This window comes from Melanostigma gelatinosum (genome assembly GCF_949748355.1).
Source record: "Melanostigma gelatinosum genome assembly, chromosome: 2".
NCBI lineage: Eukaryota > Metazoa > Chordata > Actinopteri > Perciformes > Zoarcidae > Melanostigma > Melanostigma gelatinosum.
The window spans coordinates 9,581,324-9,608,126 of NC_136635.1; the positions used below are offsets into that span (position 1 = coordinate 9,581,324).

General features: G+C 41.7%; 1 protein-coding gene across 1 annotated transcript in view; it reads left to right on the forward strand.

Moving 5' to 3' along the window:
• Positions 1-26,803, forward strand: part of ush2a (Usher syndrome 2A (autosomal recessive, mild)) — a gene marked incomplete at its 3' end in the record, with an annotated part of 192,630 nt that overhangs the window by 18,407 nt on the left and 147,420 nt on the right. Inside the window, exons 5-17 of the mRNA XM_079292633.1 lie at positions 1,422-1,557; positions 4,148-4,211; positions 5,031-5,132; positions 5,423-5,612; positions 6,756-6,970; positions 10,774-10,995; positions 13,542-13,635; positions 19,764-19,959; positions 20,639-20,769; positions 20,892-21,096; positions 24,121-24,404; positions 25,094-25,319; positions 25,607-25,744. Of these exons, the coding sequence (XP_079148759.1) occupies positions 1,422-1,557; positions 4,148-4,211; positions 5,031-5,132; positions 5,423-5,612; positions 6,756-6,970; positions 10,774-10,995; positions 13,542-13,635; positions 19,764-19,959; positions 20,639-20,769; positions 20,892-21,096; positions 24,121-24,404; positions 25,094-25,319; positions 25,607-25,744 (2,203 nt within the window). The remainder of the gene's footprint in view (positions 1-1,421; positions 1,558-4,147; positions 4,212-5,030; positions 5,133-5,422; positions 5,613-6,755; positions 6,971-10,773; positions 10,996-13,541; positions 13,636-19,763; positions 19,960-20,638; positions 20,770-20,891; positions 21,097-24,120; positions 24,405-25,093; positions 25,320-25,606; positions 25,745-26,803) is intronic.

A 26,803-nucleotide genomic window follows, 5' to 3' on the forward strand; every position in this document is an offset into this window, starting at 1 on the left:
CTTTTCTTTTTCTCCCTCCTGTCTCTTTTTTTTTTCTCTCTTTCCTTTTTTCAACTCAGATTCTCTCCTGCTCTCATGCGCTTGCTCGTCTTCAATCAGCCATCATGAAAGTGTCTGTCTGGGCATCTTAACTATCCTCTGAGAGGCAGACACTTGTCTGGGCCTGCCTTCATCCCCTAAAGGCATTTTTTTGACTTGGACTTATTTCCCTCCTCACACCTTTTCAACTTCCCTAAAGAGCTGACAACAAGTGAGAGCGACAGGGCAAGATAAACATGAGGGAAAGAGACAGCGAGGGAGATGAGCTGGGGGAAGTCGTCGACTGAGAGGGAAGAGAAAGTAAAGATGGTTATGAAAAATATGGAGAGAGAGGGAGCAAATGAAAACGAGGTAAGGGAAGTCAAAAACTGAAGAAAAAAAAAAGTGAAGGAATCAAATGACCTCGTGAGCAGGAGAAAGGACAAAGCAAGAAGGACCAGAGCAGAAGAGAGACGGGAAAGATGAAGAAGGAGAGGGGGACTCTAGTAAGACAGGGAGAGGAGTTTATCAGTGCTTCCACAGTGTGTTTCCCAAACACAGGATTTAGAGATGTGGTAAAGGGAGAGAGTAGGACAGGGCACATGAAAGTTTGTTTTAGGAGGGAGAGCCCCTCTTATGGAAGTATCTTTCTTTTCGCCTGGGTTTGATGTGAAAGGGAGCTGCTCCTGCTTTGACGATGTTGTCTGCCGTGCAGTTTTTAATATTCATGCAGCCGATCAGGAAAGGAGTGGAGGGGAGATTTTTGGTCAAACAGAAAGCTAATTTGCGGCTGAGGCAGTTTAGCCTGAGGCTCTTTCTGCTACTGGGGAAATGAGCTGGAAGATTAGCCGTATGTATAATTCACACACACACACACATGGTCACACCCGCACATAGATATGCAGAAACACACCGATGGAGGGTGCATACACTTTTGTAGAAAGATGCACATATGCACACTTAGAGCAGCTGCCACTCTCTCTGAGGCGTGTGTTTTACAGCAGTAAGCTGCTGCTAGGCCTGTACTGCCTCACACGTTGAGACTCTCAATGGTATCCAATGATGATTTATGTAAATGCTGAGTTATTAATTGATCATCATAGATGCTATTGGACAAAATCAACAACCTTTCTTTGGAAAAAAAGCAAATCGCACAAACGTGACTGCTCGGGCCTTCCTCATCCTGATCAAACGTTGGCTCCTCTGAAAAGAGAAACAATGTGATGTGTTGGTTGTCGTTTGTTTTTAAGTTTGATTAGTTGACATAGTGTAGCATTTACAATGTGATGAAACTTTTAGATTTGCTCCCACAGGAAATGAAGACTGTTCCCTGCATTAAGCTGGAAATACACACGGTGAAGCTGGTCAGCACAAACGTAGGTCTCACTCTGACTGATTTTCAGGTCCACGACAGACATGCGAGTCTATTCCTGGATGGGCTTGAGGAGGATGGGACACCATTTGACACACGACCTCTGACCGCCAGGCTCCCTGATATCAGCGAGGATGGTGCAATGTGGGTGGGACTCAGCTCCAACGGTAAAGTTTCCTGGGTTTTTTTCTTCACATGTGACAAGTTACATTGTTTGAGAGATGCAACAGATCAAGATGCTCGATACCTCAACGGCACTGCATTAAAATATCTATATGAAAATGCAGCAGAAAACTGAAATAGCAGGGGAGGACATTTGTTTTCATACAACCCTCCTTAAGAGGGACTTTAGTCTCTTTTTTTCCCTCCTTGTGGGGAAAAATTACCTCTTAGTTTATCTTCTCTGTATATCTAAATATGGTGTCAATGACTACTCCACCTTTATCCTCCTCCCAGCCTTTATCCCCCTTCAACTACACATCTGTGATTGATTGGTGGTTCCTGGGAGCCGTCTCTCAGTCAATAGGGGAGAAATTGAGAGAAAAATGATATCCGTTCATCTCCAGAGTGATAAACGAGTGTTTTTCTTCTCGTTTATCAGGCATTGATCCCTAGTTCACGGCAGGTAGCATCTGATCATCTGAAGATCACATCAGTGGTTGTGATCAATGCAAGTGATTGGCTTGAGGGGTAGAGAGAGAGAGTGTGTGTGTGGTTGTTGAACCTGGGGCCTGTGTCTGGAATTCTGATCAGTGGATTGATTATGCGAATGCTGATCAGATGTATTGATTAACAACAATGTCTGTGATTTGAGGGGAGCCTGCTTACTGAAACCTGTGTTTCTGATAAGTGCAGCGAGAAGTTGTCAAGAGCAGAGCTTTAAACGTCAACAGATACCATGATCGGTTTTAACAATGGTAGTAATAACCGATCATTAGGAACTTCTAAGAGAGAGCTTGTGATTATTTGTGGTCTCTATCTTTTTGGCAATAGCCATTCTATGTTTTCCATCCTGTAATTAGCTGTTGCTCATGCCACGATGGACACCACACCAGTGAAGGCCAAGAAACAAGACAAAAAGCTCACACAACTCCTAGTAGCCTGTTTTAACTGTCATCAGTTCTAACAACACAAAAACACAGAGGGGGAAACAGAGCGACGGATGACGGGAACTGAAACATAGAGAGAGAAGACAGAGACCTGCACTGAGAAGAGAGAATTAAAGCTTATACCTTGCATCATCCCTGTAACAATAGGGAGAGTGCTTTTCAGAGGAAGGCATAATCCCATTTCCACACGCTAAAGAAATCCTGAGCCAAAGCCTAAGGCTGCTCAACCACACAGTGTTCGAACACACTTACATCCCATAACACTCTCTCTCTGTTTTACACACTCATACATCCCTCCAACACACACACATACACACACACACACACACACGCACACACACGCTCACACTGTAGTTGGGCCAAACATGGCAAAGCCTCTGTCAAATGCAAATACACACATTCATGCAAACACAATCATCCACTTCCTTTCTCTAAAGTGAGGATGCTTTTTTGGAAAACACACAGTAAAGCCTCTAACACACACACACACACCTTCACATAAAAAGCTAGACATGGCAGGGGTTCTGTCGATGCTAAGAGACGTTATCCTTCTTCTAAGAGTTGTTGTCAAACTAGATCGAAGTTTGTTGGACACTAAAAGACTCCGGCTCTCTTTGGGCCAGAATCCACATCTGATGTTCCGTCCAACATTGTCACGTATGTTTGGTTATGACTTGGGGGCTTGCCTGTGTTCATTTAGGCATTTGATGGTGTTTCTTGTGTGCAGCCCAGTATCCACATGTGTGTCTGAATTTTGTACCCATATGTTTGAGAAATTCCAGTTTATGTTTGCTTGAGACTTTGGTATCTTGGCATATGATATGTATGTTTCATCTCTTGTCCAACATATTTGCATTTACCTTTTTGCAGATCCTTTCTTCTCAACATCAGCCGGACAGCCTCTCTGGGGTTTTCGCCTTCTGTTTTCCTGCTAAATCATATGTTGCCACTTATTAAACCATCTTGTACTTTTATTATCGATGACAAAGAACAGTTTTGATTCTTCAAGAAAAATGCCCCAAATTAGCTTGTTCCAGTCTCTCATACATGGACATTTTCATAATTTCCCGACGACTTGTTTCCGACTTTGAAGACATCATTCTGGGCTCTGTGTGATGGGCATTTCTTATAGACCACACAATATATCAGTGAATCAACAGTGTATTTGGCAGATTATCCAATAATGAAAATAATAGTTATTTGGATTTAAATCCTCCTGAATGTACCGACATAAAATGTCCAGAACAGACATAAGTTTTGAATAAAGGACCATCTACAGAAAAGACACAGTTAAAAGAATGAGCGAGGAAACACACTTTGGGTTCATCTTTCTTCATCTTTCTGTCTAACTTGTTTATCCCTAGACGGACCTGGTTTGGCCCCGGCCTCAAACCAAGCTAATGAATTTGTCCTTCTAAGCCCTTCTGCTCTCTAGTGGAAGCAAATGTAGACTGTGGCCGATCCTGTTTGTCTATGTATCATGAACTTGCCCCATTATAAGCAGCTGTGGGCAGCTGCACTTAGCTGCTATCAAGAAACTGATAAGATAATCTACTAAACACTGTGAAATCCTCTCACTCACTGCCTTCAGTACAAACCCATTAACACCCTCTTTATGTTCTTTTCTCCTCTCTCTTCATCTCTACAGGGTCTAATCAGTTCATTGGACGGATGCAGGACTTTAGATTTTATCCTGCCACTCTGACCAACAGGTGAGTTGGATAGAGTAAGTCGGCCAGACAGGTAATGAGCAGCTATGGGGAGTGAGAGAGAAAGGAATCAAAAAAGGGCCAAAGAATAGTATAATGAAAGGTTAGAAGATAAGGAAGGTAACCATGATTGACAAAGGAAAAGGAGGGCAAATGGTAGCTATGGACAGATTAAATAAAGGGCAGAAGGGGTAGAATTGAGGAGAAATAGACAGAGGTACTGTATAGATTAAAGCCGCACGGAAAGGGGAGCTGTATGGAGCGATAAAGGGAAAGATGGTAAGAGGAAGGAAGTGGAAGGCTAATCGTTGCATCTTAAGATCCATACTGCTTCCAGAGGATTTTCCTGAGAATTCAATACAAGGCAATTAGTGTTATGCTTACTGGTGATGTACTGCACACAGTAAGGACTTGGAGCTTACAAGTTTCTCTCATCAAGATTGGGTTAGGACAAAATGAAAGGTTGAGTTTCCTTTGATTTTCCAGTTTGCACTAAATGTTTAGTCAAAGGCCTGTCAACAGGTCTTGAGATTGTATCTCAAAATGTTATAAGTTGTAAAAAAAAAAGCCATGTTTGGTCGCTGTCATTGTTGTTCATCCTCTTGATCACTGCACAGTTGAAATTGTATTAAGAATCCATATCCCATATCTTGGGAGTCCTTGTGTTTTTTTCTTTTTCTTTTGATGCTTTAAATGTTTTTAATTTATTAGATGTTTGGTGCCTTGGTGCCTTCCTCGTCCCAGTTTACTGCGCATATGTTTATGTTTTGCTTCAGTGTTGTATTATAGTTCGATATAATCTGCTGTTTCTTGTTTTAACAGGGAAATAGTGGAGGTGTACTCGGGGGTTCTGCCTGATCTCCATGCCCAGTCAGAGTGTCGCTGTCCTCCCAGTCACCCCAAAGTACACCCTCTAGTTGAGAGGTAAGGTATCATAACTTCTAATGTTTATATATATATATATATATATATATATATATATATATATATATATATATATATATATATATATATATATATATATATATATATATATAAAAGTGAACTATATATTTAAACATTTCCATAGTGTACATTATTTTGTATGTTGATGAGTCTGCCCTATGTTATTTCTTAATGTGTCTCTTAAGTTTCACTCTTCAGTGTCACTGTTGCAAAAGAAAAAGACCCTTTGGAACACTACCATACAGTTGAGATCCTTTCTCCATGAACAGATACTGCATTCCCAATGGTGTTGAGGACACCACCAATGATAGAGTCTTAAGACTCAACCTTAATGCCCATCCACTAAGTTACATCAATGATCAGGACATGGGCACCACATGGCTTTCTAAGATCATGACCACACAGGAACTGGATGAAGGAGTCACTATTACCGTGGATTTGGCGAATGGACAATACCAGGTAACACATCCAAAATTAATTTGATATGATATATGAAACAGATTTATTCTTTTACTCTCAATATTCAATTGTGAATGAATGCACAGTGTTGTAAACTTCTTGCCTTTATTTGGTCATCCTATGATCAATTAATGCAACAACATATGCAATCATGTTAAAGTATGTGTGAGGTGTTAATGAGAAGCTGCAATCAATATCTACAATTAATTTCATCCTTTTTATGTCACCAGAAATCATGTTCCACGTTTTGGGCCAATGTCGGATCACATGTTTTGACCCAGTCGCATCAGCAAAGATGTGTGTTATTCTAGGTCATTGTATCTAAATGGTGTATCAGCTTGCTACCTGCTCATTCATTGTTCATTCCTTTGGGTTAGACAGTCACCTGAAGTCCTTTGTTGTGGAGTGTACAGTTGGAACGCTGTACAGCATCTATCTGCTTGCACCTGCATGTGCAGTGAACAGTGGTTTCATCCTCTTTCTAAGCACTGCAGTGTGACAGACAGGAGGGCAGAGGGAGTGAGAGATATTGCTGGATTTGGGCGTTGTCGACACTGGGCCAAAATACTCGTCCCTCTTTTCTCTGAAGTGTGTATGTGAGTGTGGGCAGGATTTTGGGAGCTATCAGGACGTGGTAGCTCAACTCAAGTCCCCAGATAAAAGACAGTTTCTGAAGTCGTGGTTGTGTGTGCGGGGGGGGGGGGGGGGTTCGCGCTGCGCAGTGGTGGTGGCGGCTTAATGCGCTCCCTGCTGTGTAACCCAGTGTCCCAGCCCACACTGTAGTGGGGCAGATAACACTTAACACACATACCCACACAGACACGCGCAGGGTTTATGTGTTGAAGGAAACTACTTGTGTGTTTGTGTAAATATGTGTCTATTCGTTGTGTGAGGGCTGTCTGTTTTCAATTAAAACCCTTAATTATAATTTGACAACATGTCTAAATATAATGCACAGTAAGAAACACATTTCTTACTATGACCTTGAAAATGACAATGGAGATGAATAAATATGTCTGACTCAGTATCAACAAAAACTGTACTCCACCATGGAAAGCTGTATCACATGCCTGTTATGGCTTGCAGTGCATTGTACAGGTGTACTTGTATTGCAAATCTAACATATACCCCCCTCTCCTCTAGATATTCTATGTCATACTACAGTTTGGTGGGCTCTTGCCTGAGTCGGTGCTGATCCAAAGACGAACGCTTGACCTCACAGAGCTGGAGAGTGGCACCTCTACACAACAGCGCTGGTTGGACTGGCAATATATGGCCACAAACTGCAGTGTGTTTGAAATGCAAAACAACGGGCCTTTACTGAGACCGGACTCCGTCAACTGTCTGCAGCTGCCCAGGTAAGGTACCGTGTGTGAATGGCTGAGCGCGCTGGAAAATAGCCAGTATTATTGGCCTTACTGTTAAAAGACAAACAAATATTGTATACTGTAGATATTTTTTAGTTTACAGTTTACACAATCTGAGAAAATAATTAAAAAAGCCCAAAATGCTTTTCATATCTACTGATATGCTAACACACCCATATGAACACACTAAGATGATTATATGTGTATTCCAAAAAAAAAGAAGACACAAAATTTGACACTTTAGCCCTCTGAACCCCGAAATCCGCCGACGGCATGGAAAAGCATCTCCTTTAAATAATCGCCCAAACTACACCGCTTGTCATAGCCAGAAGCTGTGAAAACTGTCATAATCGTCAGATTTTAATCTTCCCGAAGGTCCTTGAACACATCATATGTGAAGAACGCAACCAAAAGCTACCAAAACTAAGCTTAAAATGATATTTAATCAAACATATTTTATTCTACATGACTCGTTTTAAATATCGCCCCGAACAAACCTTTTGAAGGAACCGGATAATAATAATAATAATAATAATAATTCTTTATTTTATATAGCGCTTTTCTAAGTACTCAAAGATTACAAGGTTCCATGCACACCATTCGCCCAGTCATACCGGTGGTGGTAAGCTACGTCTGTAGCCACAGCTGCCCTGGGGCAGACTGACGGAAGCGTGGCAACTCATTTTGTGCACAACGGCCCCTCCGACCAACACCAAGCATTCACTCGCATTCACACCAAGCATTCACCATTCATTCCTTGCATGTTTTTCCGAGGTGGGGGAAACCGGAGTGCCCGGAGGAAACCCACGCGGCCACGGCTGAGAACATGCAAACTCAACACAGGTTGTACCAGGAATCGAAACCAGAAACCTTGACTGGGAAGCGAACCCAGTACCTTCTTACTGTGAGGCAGTGATCTTAACCACTCTGCCACCGTGCCGCCCGATACCGTGAAAAGCATTTAATTCTGCGCTCCTCATCGCAACTAGGAAGCCATGATTGATTGGCTGAGACCAACAGTCCCGTGACAAATATTCCATGAAACTTTGACTGTACTGCAGGAGAGGCTGTAGGTAGAGATTTAAAAATGTAAAGAGTTTGATGTACATAGCACATATAGCCAACATTGGTAACACTTGTGGGCACTTGGAACAATGTTGGATATATAGATTAAGTTGCGTTCTTTTCTTTTTTATGATTTATGACATTGTAAATGTGTTATACTGAACAAAATACATTTTTGGGTTCTCTCTACTTGTAGCCATGGTTGTGCCGTTTCCATAGAGGTGCAGGACTTGTAGTGAAAATCAAGGCTAGAGAGAGAAAACTATCACCCGGAGTGAAAAACCCCCCGAAACTGCTCGGGGTTGTACAAGGTGGAGGATCCTTTGTGGTTGCAACAATATTCACTTGAATCTTAAAGTCATTAACTCGCTTTGAAAACCCTCCAAATTGAAGATAACACATATTGCTCTAAGTGTAAAATAGGTTCATGAAAAGTTTTCCTTTTTGACTGGACATCAACTGGACAATAGCACAGCCAGTGGTCATCAGGTAGGGCACACATTTATTTAGTCACTGTTGTGAAATTTGAAATAAGCTCCAGAAATACTGTGTCATCAGTCAGATGAAGGTAAAGACTCTCTGGCCGAATTGATCATCCCATTTGAAACTCTAGGATCATCTCAATAAAATAAACTGAAAATAAACTCTTCAAACAGTGTGTTGTTCTGTTTTGGGTATTCTCCCCGTAGCAGAGCCACATGTTCTCGCTGTTGGGTGGTCATGGCCTCTTTAAGGCAGAGGAGATTACACAGAAATGACTGGCTAGACTAAATAAAGAAGTATATGAACAAACGCATTTAAACACACATTTATGCACACACACACATGTGTTGGTGCATGTACTAACATGCACAAAAGTCAAAAGAGATCAATGGAAATCACACACATACCCAAAACACACATACAGTTAACACACACGCGCTCTGGCACGCTCACAGTGACTAGGTTTATAAAGCTACCCACCTACAGCGCTGCCTTGGCACATGACCGCTAACAGGCTTCCATTGGCACTTGATGGAGAACTGGCCTCGGAACGTCGTGTCCACACACACACACAATCTCACACACTATATCTTGGCATAGCTGCTTGTGTCAAGGCCTTGTTGGCACTAGATAGAACAGGTATGAGTCGATCACAGATTATGAAGTCATTGCTTATTTTTCACTTGACTGACAAGTGATATCGTATACTGTGTTCGTTAAATTGGCATGAGAGCAATTGAGCCTCGCATTGGCAACATGATAACACACTCTGACATTAGTGGTTGGTAATTTTATCAAAAAGGGCTCTGTCTTTGATCTTGATTTATGTCTTTTTTTTCTCGCTAGTTTTATTTAATTACGCAAGAGACATTGCCTCCTCTGAGGCCGCTCGAGTGTCTGGCAAGATAAATTGAGGCACGCCTCAGTCATTTTAGGTGTTTTCATACCAGTCAATTACAGTACTGCTCCAGGAGAGCTGTTAGTGATCCATTTGCTTCTTGTCTACATGTACAGATAATCAGGTAAACAGGTATTTTTTGTGAAATGAACTGCATTGCCCAAAGCTAAAAAAAAAAAAAAGGCAAGTGAAAGCTGGAACCAAGGGGATTTACAATACAAGTTGATCAATGGCTAACATTAAAGTTGTTCTCATTTCTGTGGTGGACTCTCGTTTTTCTTTAGCTATAGTCCTCACAGTAAAACAAGTATGTGTGGTGTGCAGTGGAATAGTGATCTCTATCAACAGATTCTACATTCACACGTAGAATCTGTAGGAAACTGGACATCTGAAGTGTTTTCCGACAATCAAGCTTTTACTGGTTTAAAATGAGCTTGTAAACGGGCTACTTTGGGGAGAAAATACGATCGTACACGTCTTCTCTTAACTCCAACTGCAGTCAACATGAAACAATAAGCAATGCACGGACAAGGAAGTCTTGGCCTTGATATCTGCTGGTTTTACCAGAACCCCAATAGAACCGTCAGACAATGGGTTCTGAGATTGGTGGTGTAGTAAATTCAATACTTACAGCTGTGAAATTGCTGTTAATTCACAATTAATTTGAGAAAAACAGCTGAATTCAACAAAATGTCTGCAATAGAGCCATTGTACCTTTGTGGACTAAATTGATCTTGTTTACGTGATTTTGTTTGGCGGTCAGTGAGTGTAACGCTTTAAACTGCATCGTTTCTCCAGGAAACTGGTTCGCAAAGGTGGTAAGCTGCCATGAGGTGTGTTCAAAGCAAGTGTTCTCACCTCATCAACACGTAAACAAATTCAGACAAAGACACTAAACACAGACACAAAGGATGCAGTGCCAACAGCCTTACATTATGTATAAAACAATACGTGTGATATTCTGTACTCTGGGATTATTGTATGCCTAAAGTCAGTCCAACAAACACACAGATGCATACGTGTACAAGAGAAGTAGCCTGAATAAGTCTTCCAGCATTGCCTGAAGTCAAAGTAAAGGAGGCTGCTGCAGGAGAGATAGGAAGATAGGTAGAGGTCAAAGCATGATAACAGATGTTTTTGTCTTTGCCATAGCACTTGTGTGCTGTATTCTTTTCAGTACACTATTTACGAGCTGATACTGGACTTTTTTTTTTTTCTTTTTTAGATATAATGTAAATGACTTGATTCTGATCCACTGATTGTTTTCTGTTTTTAGAATAGTTGTGACCTCGACACAAACCTAGACTAAATGAATGTTTAATGTGTGTTTATGTTTCTTTTGTCCCAGCGATGTTCCCTTCTCAAGCGGTAACATCATATTCAGCCTGCTGACCCCCGAGCCAAACCTCAGGCCAGGCTACAATGACTTCTACAACACTCCTGCCCTGCAGAGGATGGTACACGCCACCCAGGTCAGGATACACCTGAGTGGACAGTCCCACACCGTAGCAACCGGGGTGAACCAGCGACACAGATACTACGCCATCAATGAGGTCACCGTCAGTGGCAGGTGAGGAGTTACACACATTTATCTCGAGATCCCTCTATGAGGATCTCATCCGTTTCTGAAAGTTGTTCATGGTGTTTGAATTGCAGCCATAGTCAATTATTTAATTGAATTGATGAATCTGTGGGTGTTTTTGAAGAACTTGAATTGCACACAAAGAAGTAGACGTTTGAAATCTCATGCTTCAAATTGAGCTAAATATATCTTAAAATGTTTCAAAACTGATATTCTGGCTTAACAATGACATATTTCTTTCAGTGTTTACAATAATACTAGAACCACCCTATGAAGCAGGATTCCGGTTTAGTTAATTAACATTCACTCCTGGGACGGATCAAAAGTTCGATTCCCGTCTGGCCCGATCGTTAGCTGCATGTCATTGCCCTGCTCTCTTTACCCATATTCCTGTCTCTCTCCACTGTCGCTGTCACATACAGGCATGAAATAATCTCTAACAGTCCCTCCTGTCACTTGTCAACTGTTTATTTCAATGGCTGAATCAGTTGAAACACTTGAAGATCTTTTCAGGATTGATTTCTTAAAGATGTCTGAGCACCGTTCGACATCTCGAAAGATATTTCAGACTGTTAAGTCTCAGCAGAGCTTTCGGAGAGTAATTGTGAACACATCTCTTCATTAGACTGACAGAGTGACTGTTTTTTATGACTGTGGTAATTACAGGATTATGCAGGAGGCAATCATCTCTAACTCTTTCTCTCCCTCCCCCTCCCTCTAAGCTGTTTTAATTAGTAGCTTGTTACAGTGAAGTAGGAGAAACAGAGATTTAGAGCTGTGTATCCGTCCTCCCTCCCCGTCTCCCCCCCTCTCTCTTTCATTCTTCTTCCATCTCTCTATCTCTTCTCTTTTCATTCTTTTTAATGCATGTACACAATCGTGTTGGCAAGAGAGAGAGAGCACACTCATAACCTGAGTGTGTGTGTCTTTGTCTGCTCTCATGAGCATCGTTTGTCCTACATGTTAGAACAAAGTCCCTCTCATATTAAATTGCTGCATGATATTGTGGCGCAGAAATGTCATTAAAAATATTATTTTTCAGAACTCTCTAACCATTAAGTTTAACCATTACCTTTTTTTTGTGATTCCTGTTATTTTCTTATATAAACGCATAACTTAAACAAAACTGTTTAAAAATCATTACTTTTTTGTACAACAATACATACATTATATCTACAGTATATTAGGCAATTAGTCTTCATATGTGCAATGTGAGTACATTGTAGTCATAATGATGTTGATAAAGAAATATTAAAATATTAGTGTGGCATATCCAGGCTAGAAGGCTGTTGTTTTGTGTACAGTGTATTTACCAACAGGTTCTATTTATTATTTACAACACATCATGTGAAATACATTTAGATATTTAGAGATTTTAGATATTTAGATATAGATAAAAGGGTGAAAATGCTACTGGTGCGCTGCTAAGAGTTAACGCCTCAGCTGGCCATGAAGGACTTCTCTGCTACCACATATGAGAACTGCTGCACAAAAGACGTTGTGTCTTACATGCGTCAGATTTTATTCAATCCAGCCAATTTGTAACACAAAGTGGTATGACGAGAACAAGAGGTGTAAGGATATACAGTGGGAGGAATGAAAGGAAGAAAAGCAACTGAATAGCTGAATGAATAATTCAATGACTGTGTGTGTGTCCGTGTCTGTCTGTCTGTCCTATCCAACAGTGGACCTTTGCATTGTTGCACATTCACCATCAGTGGCGAGCCAACAGGGGAGTTTTTGGAGGCCCACTATTGATCATGATTTAAATCATGCTTTTTTTCACACTCCTCCACAGTGTGAATGGCTAACAGGCCCAGCCAGCCTTTCACACTATAGAGGGGCTTTTTAGAGGTGCAGTGAAAACACAATAATTCTTATTTTCAGGTGATTTAACACTAAATATATAAAAGTTAGTAATAATATATTCCATTTCTGCCAATAGACCACCCTAAGAGCTACACACTGTTCCTTTAACATGCTACATACTGAGGACACCAGTCTTATTATTTCGTAGCCTTTTACAAAAAAATATAAAGGCTCAACTTTAGTGGATGTCGTATCTAGTTTCAAGCTTCACACAGTATTGAAATGAAGGGCTACGAAGAAGGAAATACAATTTTTTTAATGTGAAAAAAAAAATCATAAAGTCAGAAATAAAAAGGTCAGCGGTAAGATCATTTCTTTTCGTTTGAATTAATCATTATAGTCCACTGTTGTTAATGTCGGAATGCGCATGTGTGTGAGAGAGACAGGGCTACCTGTTATGTTGCTCTGATAATTCTCAGGATGGCATTTATAAATGTTGAATGGGAACTACTTAATGTCACTGCAGCAGTTCCATGGAGGAGGTGGCAACCGGAACGTTGATGGGGAGGGGGGGGGGGGGGGGGGTGCTTTGTTGCTACTTTCTTTGTTGCTAGTTTTTGTATTTTCATTGTGATCAGAATTTTTTTTTTAATGACATTTGTAAAATGCAGTTTTGGGGACCTCTCAGTGTCATCTTTCTCTCCTTGTCTCTGTCATCTGGCCAGATGTGAGTGTCACGGCCATGCAGACCACTGTGACACCAGTGTGACGCCCTACCGCTGTCTGTGTCTGCCTGAGAGCCACACGGAGGGAAACCATGTGAGTACACACAAAGGCTTGTAAACAATTAGTAATATGTACTGTACCTCATTTGTAAGTGTGGTGTTGGACCTCACGCACCCTTTGTTGGTGTTTTATACAGTGGGTCATGTTAAAACACACAAGTTCCACCTTTTTAAACATAAATGTATTACACTGGTTTGCTTTCTCTGGGTATTTTTATTCCCAATTATCAATATTAGTATTAGATCCAGATATTCTGTCTTTTCATTTAATTTTCAAGCATATAAACACTCACACACACACAAACACTGAGCACAGAGGAGCCCCCCTGGGGAGAGACTCCTCATGGTCTTAATTAAGCAGTTTCCTTGTTGACGACATAAAAGGGACACAAACCACATTTATTCGAATCCTTCCTTGTAAAATATTATTTTCCTTTTTTTTATTTTCTAATTTGCTGAGAAATTGATGAAGTGCCGTTAACTGGCATGCTTTCGGACACATGCTGTTGACCTGCAGTGCCAGGCGGTTCTGCTTTGAACCTGACATTTTGGACAGCTATCAGTGCGGTCAGACTGCTAAATCAGGCAATACACTTTATGCTGGTAGCATTGTAAATAACTGACAGCTTACATCAGCCTTGTTGGCACAGGACTGTAAGGGTTGTGTGATTTATGACAACTGAATATGTGGTGTCTCAGACATTTTCAATTAGATTTACAACTTCTCTATTCTAAAACTCTAATGTAGTCTATTAGTCTACACTTGCTTTTGCATTGACTTGCTTTGTGGCGAAGAAAAGATTCAGTTAAACCTCGAAAAACTGTAACTGAGCTGTTTGAATGCTGATTAAGAAATTTGAATGTAGTTTGTTTTTGTGTTCACAAAATGATATAGTTGGAGAGACAAAAGGCCTTGGATTGAGTTTGGAGTCTGTGTAAAGTAATGCAATCCCACGTAAACCAGCTGTTAGTGCATAATGTTTTACACTTGGGCTAAGATATCACAATTGTGTTATTTATTTGGAATTTAAAAGCATCTTTCACACTAGATTGTGTTTGTTTCTGATCGGTGAAAGTCTACTCTGTAAAAGTGTGTGCCATACGTGTATGTGTCTATACAGAGTCCTTTTGCGTGATCATCTGTGTGTGTGTCTCTGTGCACCTTTCTTCCAAACCTGTCCATGTCATCTCTCTGAGTGAATATTCAGGCCCTTTCTTCTGCCTCTGTAATATTGGAGCATAAAAGGCTGTGGGGAATATGAGCGTTTAATATTGCATGCCTTCTGTTGAGTTGGATCGGCCGGGCACCATGACGGATGTTGTACTAATCTGCAGAATTTCCACAGTGACATTAAAGTGACAGAAATGCTCAGACATGTGTCAAGATGATCAACGGGGGCTTTGGAAGACACACACTTAAACTCTCTCACACGTACTTAAACACACATGCACAGAAACGCACACACACTCGCCCACTTTCTCACTCTTTCTTTTGACTCTTTCTTATGTGCACTCTGTGTCAGAGTTGATCTCTCATTCTGTCACTCCGTCTCTGTACGTCTCTCACCAGTCATGTCGGAAAGCTATATCATATATTGTATTGTACATCACGTCACACACTGCATTTTCTGTTGGACAATTAGAGTTGTTCCGATACCAATACCTGTGTCTGAAATGCCTCCAAAACAGCCTAAAATACTGGATGGGTATCGAGTCTATGCACAGATCCTATATCATGTTGTCATTTCATTTATCAACTCATTTACACTACACAGGTACTACAACACGTGTCACCCGCTTCCTGATCCCCACATCCTGCCCAATCGGTGCAAACTAGTACTACAAGCCTGTGGTTAAACAATCTTTTGATAATGCTTTATAATGAACAACAAATGGGCAGCCCAGTCCTGCTTGACTGAATAACGGAGCTAACAGCTGTTAAGGGGGGTTGGGTTGAGTTACATTGTGATGCGTTCAAGCTCTATTCAGAATGAGGATTTAATGTATCATGTTGTGTTCAAATGTAATCTTAAACGTAACATTTCGTTTTTGGTGAGAAACTTGAAAAAATAGAGTTGTTTGAAGGAGATGTTTTCACAGCGATATCAAATATTGGAGAGGGATTTGTGACCTGTTGTTTTGACTTTTGTTGTTTGTTACGCGCTGGTATTAGATCGGTACTTGGTATCGGCCAAGACATCAGTTTATGTATCGGAGTCAAGAAGGAAAAAATTGTATCGGAACATGTCTATGTACAATAGGGCCATCCTCCACCAAAGAAGTTCCTAGTCGACTAACACTAAGCGATTAGCTGATTGAATCGACAGATCTCTAAAACTGAGTTTCTACACAACAAATCATGCAAACGCTTGTGTATTTTGCTCCAGAGGGGCTCGTTACATCAGGCTGATTTGACTCTGGACTTGACATCATTTAACAACTTGTCTGAATGTTTCCGTGTGTGTGCATGTGTATGTGTGTTTATGTGAATTTGAACAAGAATTGTTGTTTGGTGTGTGTATATGTTTTAATTGAAAAAAGGCTGTATGTGTGCTTCTGTGTTTCCATCTGTGTGAGTGTCATAGATGTTGATGGCTAGTGACGTTAAGTAGCGTTATCCAGGATCTCTGTTGCCAAAGTCTGCCTCTGCAGCAGATTTTCACCTACGCTGGGGTTAACCGGGTTAACTTCAGATACAAACAGCACGGGTGTGTATACGCCAACATGCTCACACACACACACAAAAACACACACACACACACGCACACACACGCCAGTGGCACGACCTTTCCAGTGAGAGCGTGAAATTGGTCATGGTATTTAAGATAAGATGAGTTGCCCCAGCAGATTAACATGTGTGTGCGCGCGCACACACACACACACACACACACACACACACACACACACACAGGTGCTTGTGACAGGCCATCTGAATGTCCACATATCCATTAGAGTAGGCTCCACACTCAGCAGGTTTTGTCAAAACGTTCAGAGTGAAAATAAGATGCTATTCTTTACTATGCAACACATCCACCACACGCACACGCACGCACGCACGCACGCACACACACACACACACACACACACACTTGTTTTTTTAATGCATTGAACGAGACTTGCAGTTAGAAAATAACAACTTTGTAATTTTACAAAGAAACAAGAAACCAAATAATTTGCACTGTGTGCCGTTTTCATCGACTGAATTATAATGGCATTAATTAGGTCTTTTCCAGCCACTATTTGCTTACTTATGATTTAAGTCTTGACTCTTGTCTAAAGTCTCGTTTAAAAATGGACTACAACATGTTCTGAATTCCCCCCCCCCCCCCCCCCCCCCCCCCCAGTGTGTAGTGTCTCTTTGTTTAATCTGTTGCATTGTGATTTGTCATGTGTGTTAGAAACAAACAGCCAAAGAGTCAAAAGTAAGCCTATCGATTGGTGACAGAGGTGCCTTATCATCAGCAGAACGAAGTGAATAACTGTGCTTGGTAATGAACTTCTTAGCTGCAGTATAATGTTGGAAAGGACTGGCTATTGGCAGAATAATAAAAGCAATAGAATAAAATCCATGAGCACTCAATCTACAGTACGCGCTGTCCTTTTCTTGCTGCTGGTACTGTGTGCAGATGATGGAGCGCCGTCAAAACCTTTTGTATGAAGAAGAGAATGAACGTGTGCCGTTTTATTTCAACTCCCAAACACCAGTCCCTCGACTAATTAGCAGGCTGGGAGAGAGGGGAGGTAACGCAATGTTGAATGAAAAGAAAAGAGACCGTGGAAAAAATCCTCTCCCTTTCATTTGGTATGGTAATATTTCCTGCTCACATACTCACCGCGGCTATGAGAACAAGCAGTTGGGGGACGGCGGAGAAAGGGGGAAGCGAGTGAGGAAAGGGAGAGGTGGGAAGCCCGGAGAGATGTACGGAGTGATTTGTTTTTCAGATAGAAGAGGAAGGAAGGGTGGGAAGAACGAGAAGGCACAGAGGTAGAGGAGACGAAAGAGGAATGAAAAAGGAGGGAGCTATAGGAGAGGAGAACGCACTACATCTCGCTCTTCAACTCATCCCCAGCGGATGAGACGAAGAGTGAGATGTAGTGAGAGCTTTCTGTTCGAAGTGCAGAAAGAAAAGTACCTTTTGATATGTGAAACGTTTTGGGGCACAGAGCCACAGACAGACAGGCGACCTCAAAGACACGGACAAACAGGGAGGCAGGACGTTTCTGTAGGTACGACATTAGATAGAATTGAAGCCAAACAGCAAGACAGACAGACGAACAAACAGTAACATGCAAACATCCCAATACACTCCTGTGGAATTACATGTCCCAAGACACTCCTCCTGTGTGTGTGTGTGTGTGTGTGTGTGTGTGTGTGTGTGTGTGTGTAGAGGTCTTTACACGCTTGTTTCTTTTTGTCTTGTGTGTGTCGGTTTGTGTTTGCATACATCATGTCTCTAGAGAATCTCCTGCTGCTTCATTAGATCCTGTTAATAATCACCCAACAGGGTATAAGTGCTCTGGATTCACACACACACACATACAGATAGGCAAATCCTTCTCTTTTCATTCCTTTGAGAGGATGTGTATTTGTCTTCTTAAATATTCTTGGTAAATAAGCAGACAGTCTACTTTCCCCTACTGTTTTCAAAATTGTTCTTTGTTTGTCATGTTTTGCCACCAGAGCAACAAAGTTTAGAGATAATGTAAAATTAGAAGAATGCATTTTGTATCGCGCAATCATGAAAGTATACGCACATACGATACACATTCCAGCTGTCGGTGAAGAAGACGACTGCAACCTTGCGAATGCTTTATGATGACAGAAATACATTTCTTTGACACCAAGGATGAATATTTGTATAACTCCGCAAGGGGCCATAACAGAAAATAGGTGTTAGCTGTTGCGTACGATATTGTGCGTTTGTACATGTTTCGTCTTGAGCCTTGTGTCGTGTTTGTCTTCTTCACTCACGAAGATAAATTCTTATTTTTGATCTCTTTGTCTTCTTCTTTCTCTGCCCCGCATCTCTTGCTCACACACTTGTTGAATGTTTCTTCTGTGTGTTTCTTGTCTCTCTGTCCCTCCAGTCTTAATATTTAAAACACAAAGGGATTTTCCTCATTTCTGTCCACATCAGTTTCCTTCATTTTCCCCTACCTCCTCCCCGTTTTCTCTCATACACAAAGTAGGAGCCTTTCCCTCTATTTCCATCTACACCCATCCCCTCCCCCTCTTTTCCCCCTGCCTTCCCCCCTCCTCTGTGTGTCATACATAATGGGCCCAGTGCAGGTCTGCATGTCTCACACATGGGAGGAACTCCTGTGTTTTTTAATACATTTTTAATCCAGCCATTTGATGCTCCCCTTGTCCACCATAATTTGTACTGACTGCTGAACAAAATCAAAGGGCTTGTACTTGCTGCTTCCTGCCTCTGCTGCTCTCTGCTACAGAAAAATGCATTTTTTATATCAATTTTTTACCCTTCCTCCCCTACACACATCTTTGCATGTTTATTTTGACATGAAAGTGGGCCTGTGTGAGAGCCCTGGCTGTTGCAAGTCACTCCTCATTAGCAGTCTGATTTCCCTATGCTGTGTGTGTGTGTGTGAGAACGCACTGGCTCTTTATTATAAAGCAGAGAATACCTCTGTGTTTTCTATTCAGTTATGTGTATTATTCTTCCCTCTCTTTAGATTTAGAGTTGCATGGGCCACTGCTTTTTCTGTCTCTATGTCTCCCCCTCTGTCTCATTCTGTGCCTTTCTTCCTCACTGTGTCTGTCTCATTCTCTCTTTGTTCCATGAAAGCAAGCATTTCACTTGGGACCATTTTTCTATATACACAGGGTTTTTTTCAGGAAGTGTTCAGTTTATGACATTTCTTTTATGCCTTTGCTTCATACCAATGATAGTATACATTACTAATCTCTTGTCAAATGATGTTTTTTTTTACCACAAAAAGCTGTAATTAATTTAAAAGTATAGGTAGTATGTCCATGAAAACGTTCTTTTATGATTGCAGTCATAACTAGGTCTGATTACTTCAGAAACTCTTTCTTCGAGCTGTTTAGTAATTGGGTAAGCACTAATAACAATGTTGTTGTGGTATGAATAAAGACATGTATGTCTGTACTAATATACAGTATGTGACTGTCTTCAACAGTGCCAGCGTTGTGCGCCCCTCTACAATGACAAGCCATTCAAGTCAGGTGACCAGCTCCAGCCTATGAACTGCCGGTCTTGTCGGTGTCACGGCCACGCCCCCACCTGTCATTATGATGTCAGAGCCGATGACCAGCCAGATGAGCACTATCGAGGAGGAGGAGGCGTCTGTGACAACTGCATGCACAACACCACGGGTAAAGTTTTAGCAACAAAAATTGGCGAATTATCTTTTCACGTTTCATAATATCTAAATGTGTCATTTAAAGAATGGCTTTCATGTCTCTTTATCAACTTTAATGTTAAAGGACTTTGAAACAATTACAGACCACATGTCATAATCCTTCAGATGTTACTTCTATCGTTACAGGATGTCGAGCTGGAAAATGTCGATGCTGACATGTGCACTTTTTAGTATTTTTAATCAGCCATGTAAAGAGAGATGGTAACTAGTAGTAAGTGAGAGTGGGATTCATGTAAAAACAGATGCAGACAAATACAGTTTTACACAAGTCCTTATTGCATAGTTCAAACAAATACAGATCATGTATGTGGACTCCAAATCTCAACGGTTGAATAGCCTCTCACAGATAATGAAGGGAATTGGAGGGTTGGGGATTTTTATCTTGTATATGAAATTGACTAGAAGTGATTGCAGTGGTCATTTGGGGGATGGTCATGGAGTGTTTCATGCTTCTAATGTAATGACATATTGTCACATGTGTGTCAGTCCCATTTACATGATGCTGTGAAACCACTTTTCCAGTGAAGCAACATGGTTTAAACCTGGACTTTGATCTCTCTTCATCCCTGCATGATTTCTACCTGTTCTTTTGAATGTCTTGCTCTCTGTCTCACCGTGTTTCTGTCTCTCAGGTAAGAACTGTGAGCTGTGTATCAGTGGGTTTTTCAAGCTGGAGGGATCTGATCCCACTCTAGTTTCTTTGTGTCACCCTTGCAACTGCAACACTGCTGGGACTGTCAACAGCAGCATGGAGTGTGCCCAGGTACACGCCAACGAAAACGGCAAAATGTTGATGACCACTAAAACCCTTGCATTGCTTCTTTCAATGATGTCAATGTTTTCAAGTTCTTCTCTCACTTGACTGTCCGTCTCTTCCACCTTCAGGTAGGAGGTCACTGTCAATGTAAGGCTGCAGTAACAGGTCAGCGGTGTGTAGACTGTTTGCCTGGTTGGTATGCTCTCAAAGCTTCAAATCCAAATGGCTGCACCCACTGTAACTGCAGTGACATTGGCATCATCAGCACCTCAACGGGAGTTCCCAGTTGCAACCAGGACACAGGACTGTGCCAGTGTAAACCCCATGTCACAGGTAAACCAACCCCTGAAAAACGTTGGCTAAAACTTAAGTTTTTAAAGTTGTAACATCTATTTTGTGGTTTTATTTTGATGACATATTTGATGGTAGGTTGCCAATGCTTTTGCACTGCATTTCTCGATCATGTGTGTTAGAGTTGCTTCTTTCCACCTGCTGGCGAGACACTTTTTAAGGACAGTGTACCACACATGGAAGTTCCTGCCACAGCCCTAAATACAAACCATGCAACCTGATTGTGTTTGAGGGTTGAATACATATAAAGAAAAGATAGAAGTTATTTCAGGGCTATATAATCTCTTCAGACCTTGTTATGTTACCACAGAAGCATACCTCTGAACCCCAAAATGTATGCTCCCTAAAATAGCTAGTAAGTACTTTGTTGATAACTTGTGCTTTTCATTAGAGCAGTTCCTCTGTCCGGTAATGGCCTCTTAATTAATACATAGATGCAGCTGCTCATTGGGGTGCACACAGAAGTAAAAGTGGATGTACCGGGTGCAAAAACCAAACCAGGCATGTGCATACACACAGACGTAAGCACACATACAACCATATCCCAAAGTGTTTTGCCAGCCAAAATAAACAGGCTTTTCTGCCGGGGGTGCTTCCAGCCGTTGTGCTTCTCTTTGTGATAAATGGTTTCACTCGCTCCCCTGTGTGTCTTTGAAGAGCCGGCTCGTATGAAATGCAAAACCAGCCAACGCTCCTCAACTCAACGCATCATGGTTATTGCTAAGCCTCGCTATCTAGGGCCCATGGTTGTACGTGTGCGTGCGCGCATGTGTGTGTGAACTTGTAAATGTGCGTAAGAGTATCTGTTTATGTTTATGTATATGTAAGAGGGAGAGAGCCTGGATGTGGCTGCGTGTTCATGTACTTTTGTCTTTGCATAAGTGTATGTATTGTATGATAGTAAGAGTTTCTTTGTGTGTGTGTGTGTGTGTGTGTGTGTGTGTGTGTGTGTGTGTGTGTGTGTGTGTGTGTGTGTGTGTGTGTGTGTGTGTGTGTGTGTGTGTGTGTGTGTGTGTGTGTGTGTGTGTGTGTGTGTGTGTGTGTGTGTACGCACACACATACATACATACCATGAAGGACTAAGCTGGTATTAAATTCTCTAATTCAATGCCAAGTTGATTAAAACAAACTGCTGCATTCCCTTGTATTTTTCCCGCTCCTTCTTACAAGACCCACTTTCATTTTTTTTCTGTCCTTGTTTGTCTGGTTGCTCCCACAGGTATTTTTCAGAAATGAGATTTGATTATGGCAATTTATTACCGCCAAGCTGATACTTTGAGTAGAGCAGTTGCAGGCACGCTACAGAAGGACGGAATTGAAATGTGTGCGCACAGACAAAGATACACACACACACACACACACACACACACGCACATTCATAGCAAGGTGCCAGAGTGCAGTGTGTACATAATAGTGTTTGAAATGGTGATGCATGAGCCTGTTAACCAGCTGGCTACTGGAAAAGGAGTTGGGCCATGTCCCGCAAACACACACTCATATGGGAGCGTGCAAGGGTGCACGCCCCAACACAAAATGACCTCTTTTCTGTCCTGATCTGAAATCTTCTAACACATTCTGTGTTCTCACTTTTCTTTTCTTTTTATTGTCTTCTGATTTTTTTGTTTTTTTATTTCCTTTCTCGAATCTTCTCAGTTTGAATGTCACAAGACTTTCTGCAAAAGCAGGATTCGCAAATACCAATTAGTTTAGCTCGATGTCTAATATATAAATAGAAAACATAATAACTTTTGATAATGGGTGTGGGATTCCTTATCTAGTGTTTAGCTTCATTGGGGGGGGGGGGGGGATCACAAAGTACAATACATCACAGCATTGTTAGGGTTGTAAGCATTATTCTGTCAGCCTGCATATTTACCACCAGCACACTCGGACATGCACACACACCTCAACACACACACACATGTGCACACGCAGACATATCTTCACTGCACTATTATGAAATATGATCTGTGGAGAGGAATACATTCATATCTATAAAATCATTAAAGTGGGCATACCAGGGGAAATGCCAGGTGTCTGCCGCACACTGAGTAGGACACGCGCGCACACACACTCATGTGCACTAACACAGATGTATAGATATGCTCTCATGAATGTATGTGTGCGCACACACATTTTCACACACCCACATACGAACACACGCTCCCTCATAAACGGCTGTGGTGACTGCGTTGCCCCCAGGCATCCATTTAGGGACAGATTGCCTGTCATGGAATACTTATGGCATATTCAAATAAGCCCTGCTCGCTCACACTGTATAGCATAGTTTAACTAGCCTTACAGCCCAGCACTGCCGCTGTAGCCACAAAACCTCCCACAGTATGATCAGTCTGGTATTATACAAAAATTATAAACTGAAACAAATTATTTCTGAAACTATATTTGTTCAATGTTGCACTGATGAGAAGAGCTGAAGGACCAACATTTAAGATAAAACATTGAATGCATAAAGAGCGATCACTGAAGTGAAACGTGAATCGATTCATTTCACGTTCTTTACTGCTCCTTCTGTTATTGAACATGTTGAGTGAAGTTTAATGTTTAAAGTATGAAAGGCCTCAAATGTTCACACTGAACACTCGTTAATAATAATGTTCCTCTTTCCATCTCTCCATCCCTCTATTTCCTCTTTTGCTTTCCCTCCATCCTTTTCTTGTAGTTGCTTAATTTATTTATTTTCTCGCTCAGTGAAATTAAGTGTTTGGCCTTAGGTGAGTGATCCATCATATGTAGAGGGCCCGGCCCTAATGATGGCAGTTTTATACACTCGCCCACCATTTCTCGCTCCCTCTCTCATACACACACACACACACACACACACACACACACAAGCCTGCAAACAGAGAGAGGCTAAACGCTTGTTGGAGAACAAGCAAGCATCAATTAACTTTTTTTATTTCTAAATCCTTTCTGGTTCTCCCAGCAGGTCCCACTCTGTCCTCTCCTACACAGTTGTGTAAATGCCTTCTCTCGCTTTCTTTCCAGGTCTGTCTTGTGACCGCTGTGAGTTTGGTTATTGGAACCTGTCCCACCCAGACGGCTGCGTCCAATGTGACTGTGACCCCCTAGGTTCCCTCAGCCTGTTTTGTGAGCCTGAGGGGGGGCAGTGTGAGTGTAAGCCCGGGGTGGGGGGGCAGCGCTGTGACTCTTGTGGCAGGGGTTCGTATGGTTTAAGACTGGAGGGATCCTGTGCCCCCTGCAACTGCTCACAAGAAGGGACAGTACCTGGGACAGACTGCGATCCTCACACAGGAAATTGTGTGTGTAAGGCAAGTTAACAAGTATACATTTTCTTATGACAGTTTATATTATTACAACCATGGGGGACTTTGCCGTAATGGAAAAATGAAAATGAAGCCAGGCTCTCCCCTCCAGAATGCAATGGCACTGGTGGCCACTGGCCGGTGAATAGCAGTTAGATTCTGACAAAATATATGATGACAATATGAATATGCAGGGCTGAACACCAATCAAATATTCGCAACATTTTAAAAACAAAAAACTTTTAGCATTTTGAGTAAAAAAAAAAAAAAGTAGAAGCCAGATATTTTAGAAGTGTGGTATTGGTTTGTGAGCAGGAGAAAACTGAAAAAAGAGCGGTACGTACAGATGAAGTGGTCAGATAAGCTTTTAACCTTTATTTTAAATCTAAACATCAAGACCACTAAAGACCCATCTGGACCTAAACCCTTTTTTTTGTTTTTTCCCCTCACCCATCTCTTTTGAATTAATTCATCATCATCTGAATTGTCCACATAGTCAGGCAGCTGTGTGATCCACACAGCTGCCTGACTATGTAAATCCATAACCAGGATGTATTAAACACAGTCAGACTGTCAACTTTTATTGAGTGACTCACCAGTTCAATACCTTTATTGGAGATTCCCATCTACTGCCTTATGGGGTCACTCTTTCCTTACACTATACACACCTCTTTCTGTCGTCCCTTCCTTTTTAGGAACATGTGGAAGGCCTTCGCTGTGACTCTTGTCATCATGGTTACCACACCCTGGAGCAGCGGAACTCCCTGGGCTGTCTGCCGTGTGCGTGTGACATCCATGGCACTGTGCCAGAGGGTGTATGTGACATGTGGACCGGACAATGCCCTTGCAGAGAAGGGGTGGAGGGAGCACGGTGTACCAACTGTGCCCATAACTACTACAACCGGAGCTTACACATGCAGAGTAAGAGAAGTTACATCCAGGTTTAGTGCCAGTGTTTTACTTGAGATCAACACTGTTTAAAAAATGTCTCAGAAACTTTGACTCATGACATACTCTTGACAAGAAGACTTGGTTGAGATACAGCGCAGTTACTGTAGTTGAATGTAAATGGCTGTCAGGTAACTACACTAACATCTTTACTTCATGTAAGATGTGTGTGTGTTGCAAAGCTTATGTGTTGTTGTTCAGACGTGACAGTTTAGTTTTGCTATTCTGCTTTCTGATGTTGTTGTTTTGTGTCCCATCAGAGGGGTCGTCCCAAGGCTGTGTGCCATGTGTTTGTGACCTCAGAGGATCAGTGACTGGGTCGGTATGTGACAGCACCACAGGGCAGTGTGTTTGTGTCCCCACACGCTATGGGAAGGACTGCAGTAGCTGTCGACCTGGTGAGTGTTCGGAATGATGGATGGATGATGTAGAGATCAACAAGACATTTAAAGAGTGATTGTATTGTCAGACTACGACTAAAACTGGAAGAGATTCTGAGCAAAATAGTGAAGAACAATGGTTGGTAGTCCCGTGTGTGTGTGTGTGTGTGCATGTGCGTGCGTGTGCGCGTGCGCTCGCGCGCGCGTGTGCGCGTGCGTGTGCGCGCGAGCGAGCGAGCCTTCTGCCAGATCGCCACTCCGTGATTGTCCTGTTTGTGCCAGGTCTCAACAACAGCGCCATGGGGAAAGCTTCTTCTCACTCATCTCGCTTGGATTTTTGTGGTTGCATTACCTCATGAATGCTTGTGTATGTGTGGTCAGTCTTATGGGGCAAGGGGTAGCAGATGCTGTATTGTTTCGGTTATAGAGAGGGACCAACAGCAAAGTCAGGTTTACTGTAACACAAGTTGTAAATGGATGTATTGATGGAAAGCTGTTAAAATGAGTAACAGAGGACACAGGATAATTGTATCACAAATATACCCAAAATCAAATAAAGGCAATATTCAGCACATAGAGTTCTTTTCCAGCATTTTCCATTTCATTTCATTATTTTATTGCATTTGACAAGCTCCATCCTTCCAGAAATTGCCCCGACCGATTTCCTAAACTGCCAATTTATGATATGGTAAACAAGCCATTGCAAAACCTCTGTGTAAGTGGCTAAATAGAATATCTGATTTGTTTATCAGCTGCTATTAGCGTCGAGAAAAATAAACTGAATTGATTTATACTTTAGTACCCAGAGTGCTTAATTTAACCTCACCCACTCTTATTGACTTTGTGTTAAATTGTATTACAAATAAATGGCAGACAACATCCAAATGCTTATTAGGAGGGACTTAAAATGGTTTTCTCAAAATTGTACCAGGCTGCGTCCGAAATCAGTCACTCTGTCACACACTCGCTATTTGCTTTATAAGGAATTTTATATTGAACATTGTTCAGTATAATCAAATGTCAGCTGTCAAAGGAAGATAATTACATTAGGCACTATTCAAATATTCAACATATATG